The sequence below is a fragment of the Furipterus horrens genome, unplaced genomic scaffold (genome assembly GCF_987537825.1).
Source record: "Furipterus horrens unplaced genomic scaffold, mFurHor1.1.pri manual_scaffold_3, whole genome shotgun sequence".
In the NCBI taxonomy this organism is placed as follows: Eukaryota; Metazoa; Chordata; class Mammalia; order Chiroptera; family Furipteridae; genus Furipterus; species Furipterus horrens.
In genome coordinates, this window is record NW_028327173.1 from 7,255,223 (window position 1) to 7,274,304 (window position 19,082).

At 47.8% G+C, this 19,082-nt stretch overlaps 1 protein-coding gene across 1 annotated transcript in view; it reads left to right on the forward strand.

Moving 5' to 3' along the window:
* Positions 1-19,082, forward strand: part of VPS13D (vacuolar protein sorting 13 homolog D) — a 235,897-nt gene that overhangs the window by 19,621 nt on the left and 197,194 nt on the right. Inside the window, exons 9-21 of the mRNA XM_090268616.1 lie at positions 57-157; positions 958-1,126; positions 2,970-3,071; positions 3,217-3,418; positions 4,203-4,382; positions 5,498-5,628; positions 6,490-6,565; positions 6,994-7,164; positions 8,145-8,275; positions 9,063-9,195; positions 10,922-13,135; positions 14,228-14,379; positions 16,580-17,611. Coding sequence (XP_090124742.1) covers positions 57-157; positions 958-1,126; positions 2,970-3,071; positions 3,217-3,418; positions 4,203-4,382; positions 5,498-5,628; positions 6,490-6,565; positions 6,994-7,164; positions 8,145-8,275; positions 9,063-9,195; positions 10,922-13,135; positions 14,228-14,379; positions 16,580-17,611 — 4,794 coding nt within the window. The remainder of the gene's footprint in view (positions 1-56; positions 158-957; positions 1,127-2,969; positions 3,072-3,216; positions 3,419-4,202; positions 4,383-5,497; positions 5,629-6,489; positions 6,566-6,993; positions 7,165-8,144; positions 8,276-9,062; positions 9,196-10,921; positions 13,136-14,227; positions 14,380-16,579; positions 17,612-19,082) is intronic.

The window sequence follows — 19,082 nt, forward strand, 5'->3', positions numbered from 1 at the left end:
ACTGGGTGAGAAAAACAAATCAGTTCTAACCCAGTATCTTAATCTCTTATAAAAAGCTGCAGTACCGGCAAATCATGGGATTCCTCAAGGAGCTGGAGCGAAAGGAGCGGCAGGTGAAGTTTCGAAGATGGAAGCCCAAGGCGGCCGTCTCTGAGAAGTAAGGGCTCCTCGGCTGTCGTATAGGAACTGCATTTTGTAGCGTTCTGTTCTTTTGTGTAGGGGTCAGAAATAGCCCCCAGTGTTCTTTACACGTGGCTGTAGATCAAAGTGTATCTTTCTGGCCTTTAAGATGGCATTTCTGTTGTATATCGCTGTTCATACGCTTATTGTCTGCTGCTGCGGTGATGTGGGGGTAGCCTTGGGTTGGGCGCGGTGGGACCGAGGAGACCCTCTCCGTCTTTTCAGCAGGCCGGCTGGGGTTGCTCAGGTAGGACCTGACTCTTTGAACTTAGGTCTTTTCTCCCAGGTGGTTTGGCTGACACTTATATAGCACACTCTGTAACTTCTGTCACGAAAATGAATCTTTTCATGTTGCAGGGGTACACTTGACCAGTCCAGTATATTCCAGCTGCTTTAGATCCCGTGCATTTCCTTTTCTTTTCTGAAGCATTCCATTTAAAATCTTTAGTAGTCACGTCCTTGGTAATTATCTTATGATGACATTTACCTTACCGTCACCACTTGACCCAGTGCGGGGGACTGACCTTATGGGTAGTTCAAACCAGTTGAGGAATACGTTGTTATTGATGTATAAATGCAGGATCTGTTACAGATGTCCATTTGCCTGCCCTGCATGTTGAGCTTAGCCCAACAAAAAGAGTCTGAGGCATCAAGAGATGGCTGACGGGAGAAGAGTTCTCTCAGAAGTGGGCGGGTGTTATGTGGATCGCCCTGGGTTGACAGCATTGTAGTTGCCTTTAAGGCAAGAGGTAGTTGCATTGTCGCGAAATATTTCAGCTGCCGGGAGTGGTGGTATTTTGCCCTGAACGCGAACCTGCATGAGATCAGAGAGCAGAGGAGGCGCTGTACCTGGGCCTTCCTGTGCCACCGTGCCCGCGACGCTGTGTCCTACACGGACAAGTACTTCAGCAGGTTGAAAGGAGGCGTGCTGTCGGCAGACGACAAGGTGAGCGGACCGCGGTCCCGTGTTTCTTGTCTTCAGAGGACGAGAACGTTGCTCTCTCAAAGGCTGAAGGGAAGGGAGGCTGTGGAGGAGTTGGTCCCTTGCTAAGGAATTTATTCCACAGCATGGAGTGGTCTTGCCAGGGTGGGGGCGGGTTAGAAGGCCCCGGACTCACCTTGGCCGGAAGCTTCCCCCACCTGCTGCCGAGGGGAGCCGGCCTCGGGCTGGGAGGAGGGAAAGGTGGCGGGGGTCCCGCTGCGCCGTGGTGCCCGCTCCCCTCCCCGCCCTCTGTGCCTCTTCAAAGCCCATTCCTGTCATTCTTTTCCCTCCTGAGCCTAGCTAGTCCCTGTAGGCTCCCACCTACGTTTTCCCTCAGCCCCACTGGTTTGCTTGACCTTGGGGTTAGGGAGGTAGAAGCTAGGTGGAGGGGTGCAGGAGGTGGTGAAGGCCAGCTCTTCTAGTTCTTCCCAGGGCTAGAGACTCCTAGAGCCTTTGCCGGAGAGCTGGCCCTAGCTCCGGGCCGGCCTGGTCGGCCTCTGCCTCCTAGGGGAGGGGCGTGGGGCTTGCTGATCGCTTTGCTCCTTGATTTGTTTCGGTTTTGTGAGCATCAAGTTTTGCAAAGCAGTTTAGACTGTTTCCAATGTTTCTGCTCAGGTACTACCTCTTAATTACCTGTTTCGTTAGTAAACCCTTCCCAGCAAATAGGAATATTACTTTCCCTGCAGTGGCTTTCTTAGCTCGGGCCGCTGTAACAAAATGCTAGACTGCACTTAAAAAACCAGCCCTTTTTCACAGTTCTGGAGGATGGCAAGTCCCAGATCATGGTGCCAGCCTGGCTGGGTCCTTGTGAGATTGTTCCTCCTGGCGGCCTTCTTACTGTGTGCTCACGTGGCCTCGCCTTGGTGGGGAGATATGGCCCTGTCCTTCTCAGAAGGGCACTGATCTCATCAGGAAGGCCCACCCTCACGACCTCATCGGGCCTCGCTTCCTCCCAGGTCCCATCTCCATGGGCGTGAAGCTTCCATGGAGTAACTGGGGGGGAGGGGCCTGCAAGCACGAGAGCGCCCTGCTGTGTGGCACCCGCCCCGTGCCGAATCCCTGGGCGTTCTCACCTCTCCTGCCGGCACCCTGAGGCCTGGCCCCCTCACTGGCCGTGCTTTTCTCTCCAGTGTCAGGCAGGCCACTGACACGGGGACCCTAGGAACAGGCCGGAACAGAGCAGGCGTTTTGTTTTGGACGGTTTTCTTAAGGACACAGGCAAAGGCACGGAGGGAGGGAAAAAATGAAGTTTTCATTGAGGTCAGCAAGTAAACACACAGGATCCCGTTTTCCCGGTGTTAGGGCGTCAGAACAGGCCGGGAGAGCTCATTTTGTCTCCTTGCGTCTTCGCACGCAGCTGGCTCCCACCGTTCTTTCGTGCCCCGTGAGACAGAGGCGCTGGAGGCCTGCACACCCCCTGTGCAGGCTTGGTCCCCCGTTTGCTCCGTTTGGCCCGCTGCGGGCAGCACGTGGAAGGGCCGCGCACTCGGCCGCGCACAGTGCGGGGTGTTACAGCGGCACCTGCGCGTCGGTTACCCCGCTTCAGCCAGGTGCTGCCCTTCCTCCGGGGTTGCCGGCACTCTCCGAGACGAGGAGGAAGCTGGTGGGGGCTGTGGAAGAGCTGTTTAAACCAGAAACGTGGCGGCCGTGGGCCTAGCTATTTACCCTCATCGTTCGGTGGAAGTGTTGGGGACGGGCTAGGTCCCTGCGCAGTACTGGTAGTGAGTGGTTTGTGAGGGTGTCCAGTTTCTCTGGAGCCTTAACACCTGTTTTACTTGTCTGTCTGTGATTGTCGTCACCCAAACAGGAGGAAATGTGTCGCATTGAAGAGGAACAGAGCTTCGAGGAGTTAAAGATTTTGCGTGAGCTGGTGCACGAACGGTTTCACAAACAGGAGGAGCTGGCAGAGGTAAGGAGTCGTCTCTGAGAAGGGGTGCTCAGGCCCAGCACGCTGAGTGCTTCTGGGTGGGGGGCGGACGGGGAGTCCTCAGGGGCGCGCCGCAGCTCGTCTCTGCCTTCGGGTCCTCACATTTACTCACTGTTGGTTGACACAGAGCCTGCGGGAGCCTCAGTTTGATTCTCCAGGAGACTGTCCCGGAGAGCCGGGAGCCGGCGGGGGCAGCGGGATGCTGCAGTATCTTCAGTCCTGGTTCCCTGGCTGGGGCGGCTGGTCCGGGCAGCAGAGCCCTGAAGGGAGACCAGGCGAAGGGCTGTCGGCCGAGCAGCACGAGCAGTGGACTCCTGAAGAGATCCTGGGTAAGGGGGGGGTCTGCACGCACGGCCCCCCGGGTGGCAGTGGCGGGAGCTGCTTGGTTCATAATAAGTTGTCTGTTACTTGTGGAACGGCCTGCAGTATTTTTCAAACAAACAAACAAGAGCAGGCATTTGTACACCAGTTCGTCTCATGTTCATAGAGGCAGAGAGAAAATGTTTTGGGGAGAGACTTCATCTGCAGTCTGTTACTCAGTGTGACTGTGAGCACAGTTTCAGGTAGTCAGGAGTGACGGCAGTGATAAGAGAGTTGAGCCTGAGCAAGGTCAGAAGTCGGAACCTCGGAAGCTCGAGTGCCGGCCTCCGGAGCCCCTCTTCAGACCCCACTTCCGGTGTGGTCTCCACGGCCACAAATAGCTGTTTAAATGTGAAGGAATTAAAATCAAACGAAACGGTCACGTCCTGTGTCTCACTAGCCACATTAGCCACAGGTGCTGGCTGTGCCCAGAGCCACTGTGGTCAGTGGCCACTGTCCGGGACAGAGCAGGTGGAGAACGTTTCACCGTGTTGCATAGCACGGCTTATCCTGTACTTGGCCATGAATCTGAACATCCTCCTGGCTTGCGAATAAGTTGATAAGAGCCGTTATGAAGCATTTGGGTCATTTTACGTTAGTGAATAAAACAGTCACCCACAACTTTGGAGTTCTTTTCCAAAAAAGGGAAAAGAATAGCTAAATAACGGAATCACGAGTGTGATCAGTGTGCCTGGTTGTGCTTTGGAACTTTTCCCGTGTGTTTTCTTAACATCACTTCTTCCTCGTGCTCAGGCACTGAGGAGTTTTTTGACCCCACGGCGGACGCCTCCTGCATGAACACGTACACCAGGCGAGACCACGTCTTCGCCAAGCTGAACTTGCAGTTGCTGCGGGGCACTGTGACGCTGTCACACCAGGAGCCGGGCGCTCCGCACACCGAGGAGAGCACTTTCATGCAGCTCGAGTTTTCAGGTACTGTCCCCAAGAGCCACCTGCTGGTGTTGATCTCTCTGGGTGCCCGTGTCTCCTCGAATCTCATTATTTGAGTAGTTATGTTCTGGAAAGTGGCCGTGATCATTGTCCCTAGGGAAACACACGGTCAGGTGCCCGGGAGCCTCCGGTTATAACATCCATCAACCAGTCAACACATGACCTTGTTTTATGTGTGATGTGTTTAAAGGCACCTTACCTAATATGTATTGTTGATTCACTAATACTGAACTCATGGCCAAGGGCCCTGTAACTCAGGCCCGAATGAAGCTCCTCTCACACACGGATTTTCTCTGAAAGGCACACGACGGCTTTTTGGTGCTGTGTGGGGGGGCCATTTTGCACAGTGAAATCAACAAAAAGCAGGAAAATGCAAAAAACTTGGCACTAAACAGACCATGAAAAGGGCACTGTGTGCAGTATGAGAGCTGAAACGAGAAGACAGAGCGTCCTTTGTTCAGCCCCAGCTGGGAGCGTGCCCGCCAGGTGCCTCAGGGACTTCGCTGCCCTGCACACGTCCTCGAAAGCACCGCGGACACTGGTTTGGGGGCAAAAATAAGTTCGAGTGAGCAGGCACTTCTGCAAATATGAAATCTGCCAGTAATGAGGATCAACTATATTTGACTTCTTTTTGTGACTTTGAATTAAAGGGGAGTAAATAAGTACCCAGATGTTGGTTTTTACATCTCACAAATATTTTTATTTCAGTTAATAAAATAGCCACGTATCTGAGGTTACTCAGTATAGCTTGAAGGCAAATGACCAAAAATTTAAAAAAGCCGGTTTGTTTGACTTTATAATCATGAGAGCTGGGGTACCATAAACTTAGTATGGACTAGCAGATTAATTAATTGTAAAGTTCTCTGCTTAAAATTCATTCTGCTAGGAAGTGTCTAATATTCCTTAGATATTTACATAGGTAGACTTATATACATAGACACGTAGATACATAGATAGGAGTGTTTTTTTGTGTGTTTCAATTTCAAGGAAAACAGTTAATGATATCTAACAGTCCTCTGTTAAATACTATACCTAATACTTGCAAACACTCTAGGCTGTCCTGGCATAGCGTCAATTCGTATGTTTCTTCTTTGTAGATGTAAAACTTCTAGCAGAATCCCTGCCTCGGAGGAATTCTTCCTTGCTTTTAGTCCGGTTGGGCGGGCTGTTCCTTCGCGACCTGGCCACGGAAGGAACTATGTTTCCTCTGCTGGTCTTCCCCAATCCGGTACGTACGACGGGGGGGTGGTGGGTCTGTCCAGGGCGATGCTGAAAGCTGGCTTGTTTTAGGCAAGCAGTAGGTAATGCTGACTTGGTTCATTTCGACATTTGATTATCTTGAGACAGCTGGGCTGACTAGAAGACAAACTGAATTTAGATAAGTTTTTAAATTTGTTAGAGAGCAGATGCCAGTAGGATTTATGGCAGGGTCGTCTTCCTTTCCTGTGTTGTATCCACCATGGGCCGGTTCGTTCTGATTTGGAAGAAAATGCCTTAAAGCACAACTGTTTTCTGCATTTCAGGGTCAGTGTCTGACAGATATTGTCATGCATTCTGACCGTTAGTCACTTGATAGGACCTCTTATCTTTGCAGAGTTCCAAAAAAAATCCCACCTCCCAATTTCTATATATATGCTAATTTTTTATATAGCATAGGCTTTATTAATTAGAAGATCTTCGGTATTTATCAAATTGGCGAAGATATGGTCAGAATAATTGAATATTTAGCCCCTCGCTCTGCCCATGCTTTTTTTGTCGGGGTGGGGGGAAGTGGATTGTGGAGCGGGTGGAGTGCAGAGTGGAAGTTTGAAGAGCTGTACACGTTTGATACTCATTTAGCAATCATTAAATGCCCAGAATGCAAAGGCGCACACTGTCAGTGCAAAGGAAAAGACGGGATTTTACTAGGTTGGAATAAAGACGCCGATTAGAGGGCTCGTTCTGCATGTCCTCAGTGATCGGATGTCAGATGAGTTTTGATTTGGTTGTGCTCAGGGGGACTGATGCCGAAGGGTAAATTGTGAGCGTGCGTGCCTGGGGAATCGTCCTTTCTCCCCTGACATACATGCGTTTTGTGTGTGTTTAACAGCAAAAAGAAGTTGGCAGAGTCTCACAGTCTTTTGGTCTCCAAACAACATCTGCAGACAGGAGTGATCACTATCCTGGTAATTTGTCATCTGTTCTTAAAACTAATTCTGAAAAATATGATGATTATAGATCAGTGGTCTTGGTCGGCAGTAAAAGAGGGAGCGTGTCCTGTGACTGCCCAGCGGGTTGCTGTGTGGGCCCGTGTTTGACTTGGAGACAGCCCGGTGCTCTCTGTTAGCCCCCGGGGGAGCGAGGCGACCTCTTTGGGCTTCCCCGTTCCTGGTTTTCATAACGGGAGCAAGTACAGCAAACTGTCTTCAGGATTCTTGCTATAATTAAGAGTCCGTCCTTACTAGGTTCTCTGTTTTATAAAATGTGCACAAGTGTGACCTAGTTGGAAAAAAGGTAGGAAACGTCTTTTCTTCAGAATTCCTCATAGGTGTCTATTAAGAACAGAATGATTGATTTTGCTGTGTTCCGTTCTCTCTCTGGTTCTTCCCTTCAGCTGCCGACCCAGAGGCCCCAGTATTTGAGATGCTGTATGAGCGAAACCCAGTGCACAGCCACTTCGAGAGGCGGCTGAATGTCAGCACCAGGCCCTTGAACATCATCTATAATCCCCAGGCTATTAAAAAAGTAGCCGACTTTTTCTACAAGGGAAAGGTTCATACCTCAGGTTAACTTTTTTGTTTGTTTGCTCTTATGTTACTTTCTCAAGACCTCTTTCCTGTCATTTCTAGTGCTCTGCACCTGGGTTATTATACATCAGGTGACCTGGTGGTGGTAGAAAAGGCCTGCAGGGCACGTGGACAGGGTTGTCCTTCACTGTTGAGTCGACGTAGAGGTCCTTGGAAAGTGACTTTTCCCAGAGGAATCAGTACCCTTAAATATTTTCTTTTTCTTTGCCTCCATTTAGCAAACATTTTTTAAATACTTGCTATTCCATTAAGACGCTGATTTCCTTGGATATTTTAGACCCTCTGAATTTAGGGCGCATGTTCAAGGTTTCATTCTAGATGACAGACGGGATTAGCAGTCTGGTTTACTTGCTTGGTGCAGCATTAAACACTGCAAAATTCATTTCTGCCCTCTCCCCTATCATTGATTTATTTATGTCTGCCTTTTTCTCCCCCCAAAAGAATTGAAATAGTAGGAGCAGAAAAGGCACTTAAGCTGACAGTGAAATTCTATTACTTGCTAAATGTATCTCCCTCCCTCTTTATACTAATGAAGCTGTTTTAGTTTTTGGCCTGTTTTGGGGTGTTTTCATGGAAATAGTAGCCATAAATGTTTTGGCTTCATTGCTCCATCACTGATAGAATACAGAAGGCATTTCCTTCTAAATTTCATCCTCTCTTTCAATGTAATGTCATGCTTTTAAGGATTTTGAAATAAAATATTTTGGAGTCTTTCAGACAATAACTCGAGAAATTCTAGTAACTAATGTATCTTTTCCTGGCTTCCTCCTCATGAGCATCCCTCACCCACCTTTGCCTCAGTCCTGTTACCCACATATGCCAGGTCAGTCTGCAGTAGGGAACTGTTGTCATATAGACTTTAAATTTTGGTGGAAATTCTTGGTGAGAACAGAGGTTACAGCGCTTCCGTTCATGGTGCTGCTGGAAAGTTCTCATTCTCCTGTTTCCGATCTTGCAGGCTTTGGTTATCAGTCTGAACTTGAGTTGAGAGTGGCTGAAGCTGCCAGAAGACAGTATAACAAACTGAAGATGCAGACCAAGGCAGAGATCCGACAAACCCTTGACCGTTTGCTCGTGGGTGACTTTATTGTAAGTGAACACACGTAAATGCTCTTGGGGGGGCGGGGGCGGAGGAAGGCCCAGGTGTGCTTTCTGTCACGTTCTGTACTGGGTGGATGGGCATGCTGTATTTATTATACAGATTAAATTGAAAGTGTGAAATCCTTATCAGCTAACAACAACAAAATCTCATGTCTTTACAGTCAGGGGTTTAATGGATGAAAAAAAAAAAAGTGAATGACTGTGACTAGATCATGTTTCTTCCTTGTACCAAATTTGGAACACTCTCGGGACACCTCTGTTCCCTTCTCTAGACCTGATATTTTATAAATGTTGCCCTCAAGAGTACTCCCTTCTCATTCACTGTTACCAGAAGAAAAAGAACTGGGATCATCCCCCAGTTTCCAGCCCAGCTTATGATGGTCGCTCTGTGATGCTAGGAGACCAGCTGGCGCACGGAGGTCATAGGCAGGGGCTGCCGAGAAGCGTCGGAACAATCCAGCCGCTCTCGGCTTCCCCCGCTCGCAGAGAGGTGCACTGTCGAGACGCGGCAGCAGACGGCGCCGCCAGAGCGTGGCCAGCCAGTAGTTGGCTCATTTTCCTCCCTCTTCAGACCTTTGCACGTGGTCATGTCTTACCTCCGCCAGCATTCGGGTCTGCTTTTGTTGTAAACTTTGTGCTCTGATATCAAAGACCGTTAGATCATTCCGTAACGCCAGGGGTGGCCTTCGGAGAGGCGTGAGGCCTGACTGCTGCTGTTCAGTTTCACCAGGTATAGTGAAAAGTTACTTAATTGTAGCTTATTTTATTTTTGCAGGAGGAGAGTAAACGGTGGACTGTGCGGCTAGATATTTCTGCCCCTCAAGTGATATTTCCTGACGATTTCAAGTTCAAGAATCCTGTGTTAGTGGTTGTGGATCTCGGAAGGATGCTGCTGACAAATTCCCAAGGTACAGTGCAAGCAACTGTACCAAGCAGAGCTTAACAAACGTTTATTAACACTAAAATTCCGAAGTTCACTTGTTACTCTTTACATAATAGCTTTATCGAGATACATTTTAATGTGTATAATTCCGTTGTTTTCGGCATATTGCTAGAATTGTGCATCAGTCTCTTCATGTAGTTCCAGAACATTGTCATCATCCCAAGAAGAAAGTCTGAACCCGTTGGCAGTCACTCTGTCCCAGCCCCTGCCAACCACTCATCTTTCATCTCTGGGTTTACCTGGTCTGGACATTTTATAAGAATGCAATCATACAATAGGTGGCCTTTTATGCCTGGCTTCTTTCACTTAGCATGTTTTCAAGATTTATCTATGCTGTAGCATGTCTGAGTACTTCATTCCTACTTATGCCTGGATACCATGTCTTATACAAATATACTACAGTTTACTTTCCATTCACTAATTGATGGCCATTTGTGTTGTTTCCACTTTTTGGCTGTTATAAATAATGCTGCTGTGAACAGTCACATGTAGACTTTTGTGTAAACAATCTATTTTCAATCTCTGGGGTATACTTCAGTGCGGAATTGCTGGGACCTATGATGACTTTATGTTAAACATTTTGAGGACCTGTCGGATTGTTTCCCAAAATGGCGTACCGTTTACTTTCTTACTAGCGATGTGTGGGGGCTTCAGCTTCCCTGCGTCCTTGCCAATACTTGATTATCTGTCTTTGGGATTAGAGCCATTTTTAGCCAAAAGTAGTATCTCAATGTGGTTTTTATTTTATTTCATATGTAACACTTTGTATTTTAATAAACGTTATTTTTTCAGTACTTAATTTCAGGAGTAGAGATTTGACCTATTTAGGGATATTAGGGACATATATGAAAAGAGACTCCTGGAAGGTAATTTTATTCCTGTTTTGTTATAAAATCCCCCAAACAGTCGTCATTCACCTTGAGTTGGGAGGGAAGAAAGAGAGGATTCACGGCATAAGAGATTGAGGAAGTTTACCCAGTAATTTTAAGCTTATCTTCCGAAAGAAAAGCGAGGCGAGGGTAGAGGGTTTGAGCAGGAGGGGGGAAGCGTGGTGCTAAAGGCAATGCAAGAGGGAGTTAGAGCTGAAGAAGGGGTCCCGTAACCACAGAAAGCACGCGCTTGCCTTGATAAGACGTCAGCGCGCAGCGGGGCGCGCTTCTGTAGCCGCCGGGGAGGGGCTCGGAGTGTGGACTCTGGGCTGGGACCCAACTCGCTGAGCTGCCGCTGCTCGCCCAGCACCAGCGCGGGCGCTGCGCACGTTGTGCTGAGTAAGCCCGAGGCGACCTCTGTGCTCCGCGAACATTCTCGTGGGGGGAGCAAAATGAGCACACGGGCAGAACCAGGAAAAAGTGAGCAGGTGACCATGGAAGTGATGTAGGAAGGGCCGGAGAGAGCCGCACGTGGCGGGCATGAGCTTGGGCGGCCGGTGGCCGGTTGGTGCCCATGACATGTGTGTCCCTGTGTCAGCACGTCTCCATCTTTTCTCGGGCACTTTCCCTTTGTGTTCTGTTTTCCAAGTTAATAGGTAGGTTCACATTGAAAAAAAAAAAAAAGAATACAGAGTATCAGCTTAGAGTTTTCGTCCGTTTATTTTTCTTTAATTGGGGCTGACTGATTCTCTGCCTGATTATTACATTAAAGGAAAGAAGGCAAGAGCAGATGTGAACTTTGAATTCTTTTTTCACCTACAGATGACTCCAGGAGGAAGAGTGGGGATGGGTCAGCGTCTGACGAGAACCAGTTCAGTGATGATGAGTATAAGACCCCTCTCGCCACACCTCCCAATACCCCGCCTCCCGAGACAAGCAGCAGCAATGGGGAGAAGACACCTCCGTTTTCGGGAGTTGAGTTCAGTGAAGAGCAGCTTCAGGCGCATTTACTGAGCACGAAGATGTACGAGCGGTACTCCCTGTCGTTCATGGACCTCCAGATCATGGTGGGACGCGTGAAGGACAATTGGAAGCATGTCCAGGATATTGATGTGGGGCCAACCCACGTGGTCGAGAAATTCAACGTTCATCTACAGTTGGAACGCCGGCTGATTTACACTTCAGATCCCAAGTACCCCGGGGCCGTGCTCTCGGGCAACCTACCAGACTTAAAAATCCACATCAATGAAGATAAAATATCAGCCATAAAGAACTGCTTCGCCGTCCTCACCACCCCAGACATGAAGACTTCTGACACTCAGATTAAAGAGAAGATTTTCCCCCAAGAGGATCAGCGGGGCAGTTTGCAAGACTCGGTGATGAACTTAACCCAGAGCATCGTGACGTTGGAGCAGCACACCCGGGAGGTGCTGGTGGAGTCTCAGCTCCTCCTGGCGGAGTTCAAGGTGAACTGCATGCAGCTTGGTGTTGAGAGCAACGGCCAGTACATTTCGGTGCTCAAGGTGTTTGGGACCAACGCTCACTTCGTGAAGAGGCCTTATGATGCCGAGGTCTCCCTGACCGTTCACGGTTTGCTCCTGGTGGATACCATGCAGACGTATGGTGCAGATTTCGACCTTTTGATGGCTTCACATAAGAACCTGAGCTTTGATATCCCAACAGGAAGCCTCCGGGCTAGCAGGGCCCAGTCTCCTGTCTCTGGATCCAATGTGGCGCCCTTCACTGATGCTGCCACACGGAGCAACCAGTCAGCTGCTAGTGTCTCACTTGACAGAATTCTCACCAAGGAACAGGAGTCCCTCATTAAACTGGAATACCAGTTTGTGAGTTCAGAGTGCCCGTCAATGAATTTGGATAGCACTCTTCAGGTGATTTCGTTGCAGGTGAATAACTTGGATATTATCCTAAATCCAGAGACAATTGTGGAGCTGATTGGTTTTCTTCAAAAATCCTTTCCCAAGGAAAAAGATGATTTGAGTCCCCAACCTTTAATGACCGATTTTGAAAGAAGCTTTAGGGAACAAGGAACTTACCAAGCTACGTATGAGCAAAACACTGAGGTTGCCGTGGAAATCCACCGCCTTAACCTACTGCTCCTTCGGACCGTGGGAATGGCCAACGGCGAGAAATATGGCAGAAAGATTGCGACCGCGAGTGTGGGCGGCACCAAAGTCAACGTCTCAATGGGGAGCACGTTTGACATGAACGGGTCTCTCGGCTGTCTGCAGCTTATGGACCTGACACAAGATAATGTTAAGAACCAATATGTTGTGAGCATCGGGAACTCCACGGGCTATGAAAACATCATCAGCGACATTGGCTACTTTGAATCTGTGTTTGTCAGAATGGAAGATGCCGCCCTCAGCGAAGCTCTGAGTTTCACCTTCGTTGAGAAATCGAAACAGGAGTGTTTTCTCAACCTCAAGATGGCCTCCCTGCACTATAACCACTCTGCTAAGTTTTTGAAGGAGCTGGCGTTGTCCATGGATGAACTGGAAGAGAATTTCCGGAGTATGCTGAAAAGTGCTGCCACCAAAGTCACCACAGTGCTAGCCACCAAGACAGCCGAGTACAGTGAGATGGTGTCACTCTTTGAAACTCCAAGGAAGACGCGGGAATCCATTAGCCTAGAAGACAATGAAATATATGGGTTCGGCCTAGCTGCCTCCCATTCCGACACTGTAAAGCTCATCTTGAACATAAACATTGAATCGCCGGTTGTTTCTATCCCGCGGAAGCCCGGGAGTCCGGAGTTGCTGGTAGGGCACCTGGGACAGATATTCATCCAGAATTTTGTGGCAGGAGATGATGAATCCAGAAGTGACCGTCTGCAGGTGGAAATCAAAGACATCAAGTTATACTCTTTGAATTGTACCCAGTTGGCAGGCAGGGAGGGCCCTGGGTCCGACGTAAGCCGGGTGGCTTGCGCTCCCTCTGGGTCTGCCAGTGCCAGTAGTCAGGAGGAAGCTCATTTCACCCGGCATGACTTCTTTGAGTCTTTGCATAGAGGCCAAGGTGAGGAGTCTAAACAGTGTCCCATTTTGTTTAAAGATTCCAAACCCAGCTCATGTATCCTTTGCTTAAAACAACCACAAAACCTTTTTCTTCTAGAATTATCCCCAGTTAATATTTAAAAAATCCTACTGGAAATTTAATACAATGCTTCATATTAGGTTGATAAGTTTTTAGCTTTTCCCATCCAATGCCATATTTGGTGAAATAAGAAAATTTTTAAGTGGCCTCCTTTACAGCGATGTTTCAGTGAGTGGATTCTGTTAAAGTGTTATTTAATTTGGTCAGATACATCTGATTTTTTAAAATTTCTAAGCTGTCGACTTTTCCTAGTTAAATATTGTAGTCCAAGACAGCTAGAGGGATTGACATAATTTGAATATGCAGTTTAGTTTGTGGGTGTTATGTTCTCCTTTTAGTATTCTGCTATCTTTTGTAATGGGTTGGTTTAGGGCTCCAGGAATAATATGCCTGTATTTGTGTTCTCGGTCTCTTTGGCTTAAGCCAAACAGTTCAATCTGTTAGGTTCAGCATTTTCAGAAACCAGGTAAGCCGGGGAGCATGGCTTTATTTATTGGTGAAGACATTAATGCCTTTGAGAACTTCTTCTGTGCTTCTCAGATGTTAGTTGACTGATTATTTACTTACCCAGAGATTGCTTTCTCTGCTTGGGATAAAAGCTGCTCACTTAGGACCTTGTATTGTCCTTGATGCTGATTTAGGCCCATTAAGAGGAGTCAGTCTGTCTCTGAAAGCTGGGGGAGGATGAGCAGTTTGGTTTGGAGAATGTCAGCTTCGGAGGCTACGAGAAGCTTCACATAGACCCTGGCCTGGATTAATGTCCACCACATCATATTTTGACGCCACCAAATGGAGCATGTCATGAACATTTTGTTTCTTTTTGTGTATAAATTTATCTTGTGCCTCTGCTCACTGTGAATTTTGGTCTTGGGGTAGTCCTCCAAGTCCGTCCTCCATGAGGGACCCTGGCCTAAGGGTAATGCATGGGCTCTATTTTATATGTCCTGCTCTTAATCAGCAGTTACGCAGTACATCATAGGGTTTTCAGACTGCCATTCCCTCTCCCTTCTGCAGCCTTCCACATCCTGAACAACACCACCATTCAGTTTAAACTAGAGAAGATCCCTGTAGAGAGAGAATCCGAACTGACTTTCTCCCTGAGTCCGGATGACCTGGGGACGTCTAGCATCATGAAGATCGAAGGGAAGTTTGTCAACCCCGTTCAGGTGAACACCTTGTTGATTTTCACGTCAGGACAGTTGAAGTCATGTATTTATTTTATGTTTACAGTGCATAAATATATTTATATTTTGTTCTGTAGTTATATATAAACCTTTGGAAGGAAAATATATAAATTCAAGGACATTTGTCACTAATGCATGTTAGTGTTGATAACTTGTTCCAGTCGACACGGAGTCTTTTTACTGTGTCCTTTTGTCACCAGGGAATCAGTCTTGTTAGCTCTCTTCTTGTGGAGGAGGGGTGAGTGACAGAGAGGAAGAGGGCAGATCCTTAGTTCCATTGCCATTCAGAAACGAGGGAAATTATTGCTGAAAAATTCAGGAGGATATAATTCTTGTTCCGCTCTGATGTGCGGGGCCCAGCCTATCAAACAGTCTGACCACCTGAGCTGGTGACAGATCCTTTCAAGGGGGAATTAGAACTAATCCTGCCCTCTTTGACATGAAATGGGCCTAGGTGGGGATTTTCTTGTGTGTGTGTATACGTTTGTCACCCTTTTCCCTTTAAAAGTGTCATTTTTCCTGCTTGCACAGGGACGAGAGGAAAGGCATAACAGGACAAAGCAGCAAGGACAGACAGGGTCTTCGGACAGTGGCCCCTGGGCTTGGTCACTAGTCTGTGTCAGGGGTGCTGTTAACTGCCTCTGTGTACCCTCTGACGTCAGTGGTTCCTGGATATGGGTGTCTGGGTGACAGAGCTTTCCCCAAAGCTTTCCTATGACCTTTCACCTTAAATTTAGCACCTAATGGGAATTCTATTGGATTATATTGACTCGTTCTTATGGTCACCATTGATTTACTGTAGTTTTTGATGAAATTCTTTATTAAAATGGTTTTAAATTATTATGAAAAAAAATTAAATATACACAAAAGTAGCTAGTGAGTCTTATGTACCCATCACTCAGATTTTTTTCCCCCATCACTCGGATTTTAAGGCAGCTCCCAAACCTCATGCCATTTTTATCTCTATATATTTGAAATGTATCTCAACAGACCGCATACATTTTCTAACATAACTCTAATAATGTAACCATGCCTTGTAAAATAAATGAGGATTCCTTGGTATCATTAAATGTTAATCCATTTTCAGATATCAGACATATTTGATTGTTTCAAAAATGTCTTTTTATTCGAGGCCCTAACACGTGTTTGGATGCTGCCTACATCTTGTGGGTCTCTGTTAATTTAGTTCCCCTCTCATTTTTCCCCTGTGCCATTATTGTGTTGGGAAAACCAGGCCTGTTGCCCCGTAGGAATGTCCCACATACTGGACTAGCTGTTTGTGGTGTCACTTAATTTGTTCCCCCACATTTCCTATAAATTGTAACTTACTCTACAGGTTAAACTGGATTCAAGTTCTTCTTCTCTGTGTGCTTTTATTGGCAAAGGCAGTGCTGTGTACTTTGTATTGCACTGTATTAAGAGGCATGTAGTGCCTGGTCGTCTCTCAGTGATGCTGAAATTGGTGATTGTGTTTCGGTGGCAGGAGCCTGACCCTCCATTGTAGAATTCTGTTAGTCATTCATGTAAGGGCTTATTCCACTGATGAATTGTGACGGGGTAAATGATTTAGTTAAGGGTTATAGAATGATTGCTTTCTAATTCTATGACTTCTATATCTGTTTGGAATTCCTCCGGTAAAAAAAACTGTTCTTAAATAAATAAATAAACTTGCCAGAAAATGTTTTTAATGAGAAGTTGTAACTAAAAACTAAGTAAGGGAGAGAGAAACATGGGTAATAACAGATCGTCACTGTTCTGATTAAAACGTACATCTGTTTGTTTAGCTGTAGTGAACATCGGTTGTCACACTGCTTGGGGATGCTGAGTGCGCGTTAGAATCCTGGGTCTTGTTTCCCAGGCCTGCGCGGGGCCACAGGGGACCCCCAGCCGCGCCCCCTTCAGTGTCTGCAATTGTGCCCATGGGATTGGAAAGAGTGCATCAGGCCCATAACCAGTGGCATTTATTGAACATCTGTTGTGTATACATTATTCGAGAGGTGCTGGGAGAGGGCCTTTTGAATAGACATAGGTCAGAGAGACATGAGGATAGAAAAGGAAAGAATCAAAGCAGTCCTCGCTCTCAGCTGATTTATACCCTCCTGGGGAAACCCTTAAAAATCAACTTTGGAAATTTGCGTGCAGTTAATTATCAGAATAACTGCGATCTTCTCTTTGCACACAGGTGGTGTTAGCGAAGCATGTCTATGAGCAGGTTTTACAGACGCTGGACAACCTCGTGTATAGCGAAGATCTGAATAAGTTCCCCGTCAGCGCGGCCTCCTCCCCTTGCCCGGACTCCCCGCTGCCCGCGCTCGGCTCCTGCGGAGAGCCCTCCGCCGAGAGGAAGGAGAACGGGCTCTTCAGCCACTCCAGTCTGTCTAACTCTTCTCAGAAGTCCTTGTCTGTGAAGGAAGGCAAATCCTTTACGCAGATTCAGGCCAACTTCTGTATTTCAGAGCTTCAAGTTCAGCTCAGTGGAGATCTGACTTTGGGGGCCCAGGGCCTTGTGAGCTTAAAGTTTCAGGACTTCGAGGTGGAATTCAGTAAAGACCATCCTCAGACCTTATCCATTCAGATTGCCCTGCGCTCTCTGCTGATGGAAGACTTATTGGAGAAGAATCCAGATTCCAAGTATAAGAACCTGATGGTGTCTCGGGGAGCCCCCAAGCCGTTAAGTTTAGCACAAAAAGAATATCTTTCTCAGTCTTGCCCTTCATTATCCAACGTGGAGTACCCAGACATGCCTCGGTCCCTCCCTTCCCACGTGGAGGAAGCCCCGAACGTCTTCCAGCTGTACCAAAGACCTGCCTCGGGGTCCCGGAAGCAGCCAAAGGAAGCCCAAGACCAGGACTGTCCTGTGACCCCGCCTCCTTCTCCAACAGTAGACGAGCCCAAGATACTTGCTGGGAAGAGTAAATTTGATGATTCCTTGGTCCACATCAATGTTTTCTTGGTGGATAAGAAACATCCAGAATTCTCCTCCCTGTACAACCGAGTTAACCGGAGCATTGATGTTGATTTTAACTGCTTGGATGTGCTCATTACCCTGCAGACCTGGGTGGTGATACTGGATTTTTTTGGGATCGGTTCCACCGCAGACAACCACGCCATGAGGGTCGCGCCTGAGGACATCCTACAGAACGTGAAGTCAGACTCAAATGCCCTCCTGGAGTCTGACCTTCAGGATCCAGTTAACACCAAGCTGGACCTCAAGGTATCGATTCCCTTCCACTGCCTGAAGTTCTAGGAATGAATGCTCGTTCGTTTACCTAAATGCAGTCCTCATGCATTGACTCTGGAAAATAGACCCGATTGGCAGGGGAGCTAGAGAGTCTTCTAGATGTCTGTCACAAAAGGGGAGACAATGGCTTAGAAAAGATTTTAGTGTAAATCCCATCTGCAGGCAGGGAAAAACAAAACAAAACAAAAAAAAACACCAAAAAGTGATTTAACCCTTTGAGTGCCGTGCGTAATTCGAAATTTGGATCAACGTGAGAAAAAAATTATATCAGTATATAATCTGAGGTACAAATAAGAAAACAAAACATGAAATATGAATTATTCCCTTGTTATTTACATTTATAGCCATCGGAAAAAGAGGCGCTGGGAGCAACGCTGGCACTTTTGGGAAAATTTGTCAGTGTCACTCCCAGCGACGTTGGTACTCAAAGGGCTAAGTAACTTTTTTATCTTTCTTCGGGTTGGGTGACTCAGTGGGATGACTTAGCTTCTCTGAGCCTCAGTTTCCTCATCTGCCGTCATCTAATTAAGATAACTAAATGAGGTAATGTATCTAGGACACAGCAGCTCCTTTAGAATGTGGCCTTATCATCATCTCCCCACTCGGCAGGTCGGCTTTCATTGAGGGCACCGGTACAGCTGTTGAGAACGAAGCCTCAGAAGTCAGACTGCCTGGCTTTAAATCCTGCCACTTTTTGTTGTAACCAAACTTTTTGTTGTAAAAAATCTGACTGTGGCAGATTTTTTAATCTGTTTCTTAATTTTCTCATCAATAATCTGGGATATGAAATGGTGCCCACACCACTGGGTGGCTGTGAGACTTTGATGAGATAATATAGGTAAGGCCCTTTGCACAGTGCGTGGCTTGAAGTAGCATTCAGTGACTGAGAGCTGTTATTATTTTTATTACTACGTGGGCTGCCGTACTTAGAACTGGTCCTTGGTGCTCATATTCTAAAAGTTGAAAAATGCATAAAAAAGACAGCGTCGGACTCTCAGGCTGTACTGCTCTGTGGGATAGAACAGTAAGAGGCGTCAGCAGCGAGGCCTGGACGACCGCCCGGGGCCCATCACTGTAACTAGCACCCATCGGGCGCCCTGGGCCCCCACCCATGTGTCTTGGGGATGAAGTTCTTCCTTAGCCCGTGAGGACTGGCGCCTGCTGCTGGGGAGAAGCGGGCAGGAGGGTCATGTTCCACCCAGGCGCAGCTCCCTTCCCTTCTGGGCCGGCAGTGGGCGTCACTGCTCCGGGTCCGTGACCGCACGTCCTGGCAGCTCCGAGGCCTCCGGTACCGTGCTTGTTGGCAGGACAGACGGAGGCAGGAGAGGCCCCACGCGTGCCTTCGGACTCGGTGTGCGCGCAGCTGGGGCTGGGCCTGTGCTGCCTCTATAACCGCCTCGGGGGCCTCCGGGGGTGGGTGTGACGCCCCCAGGGGGCTTTGCAG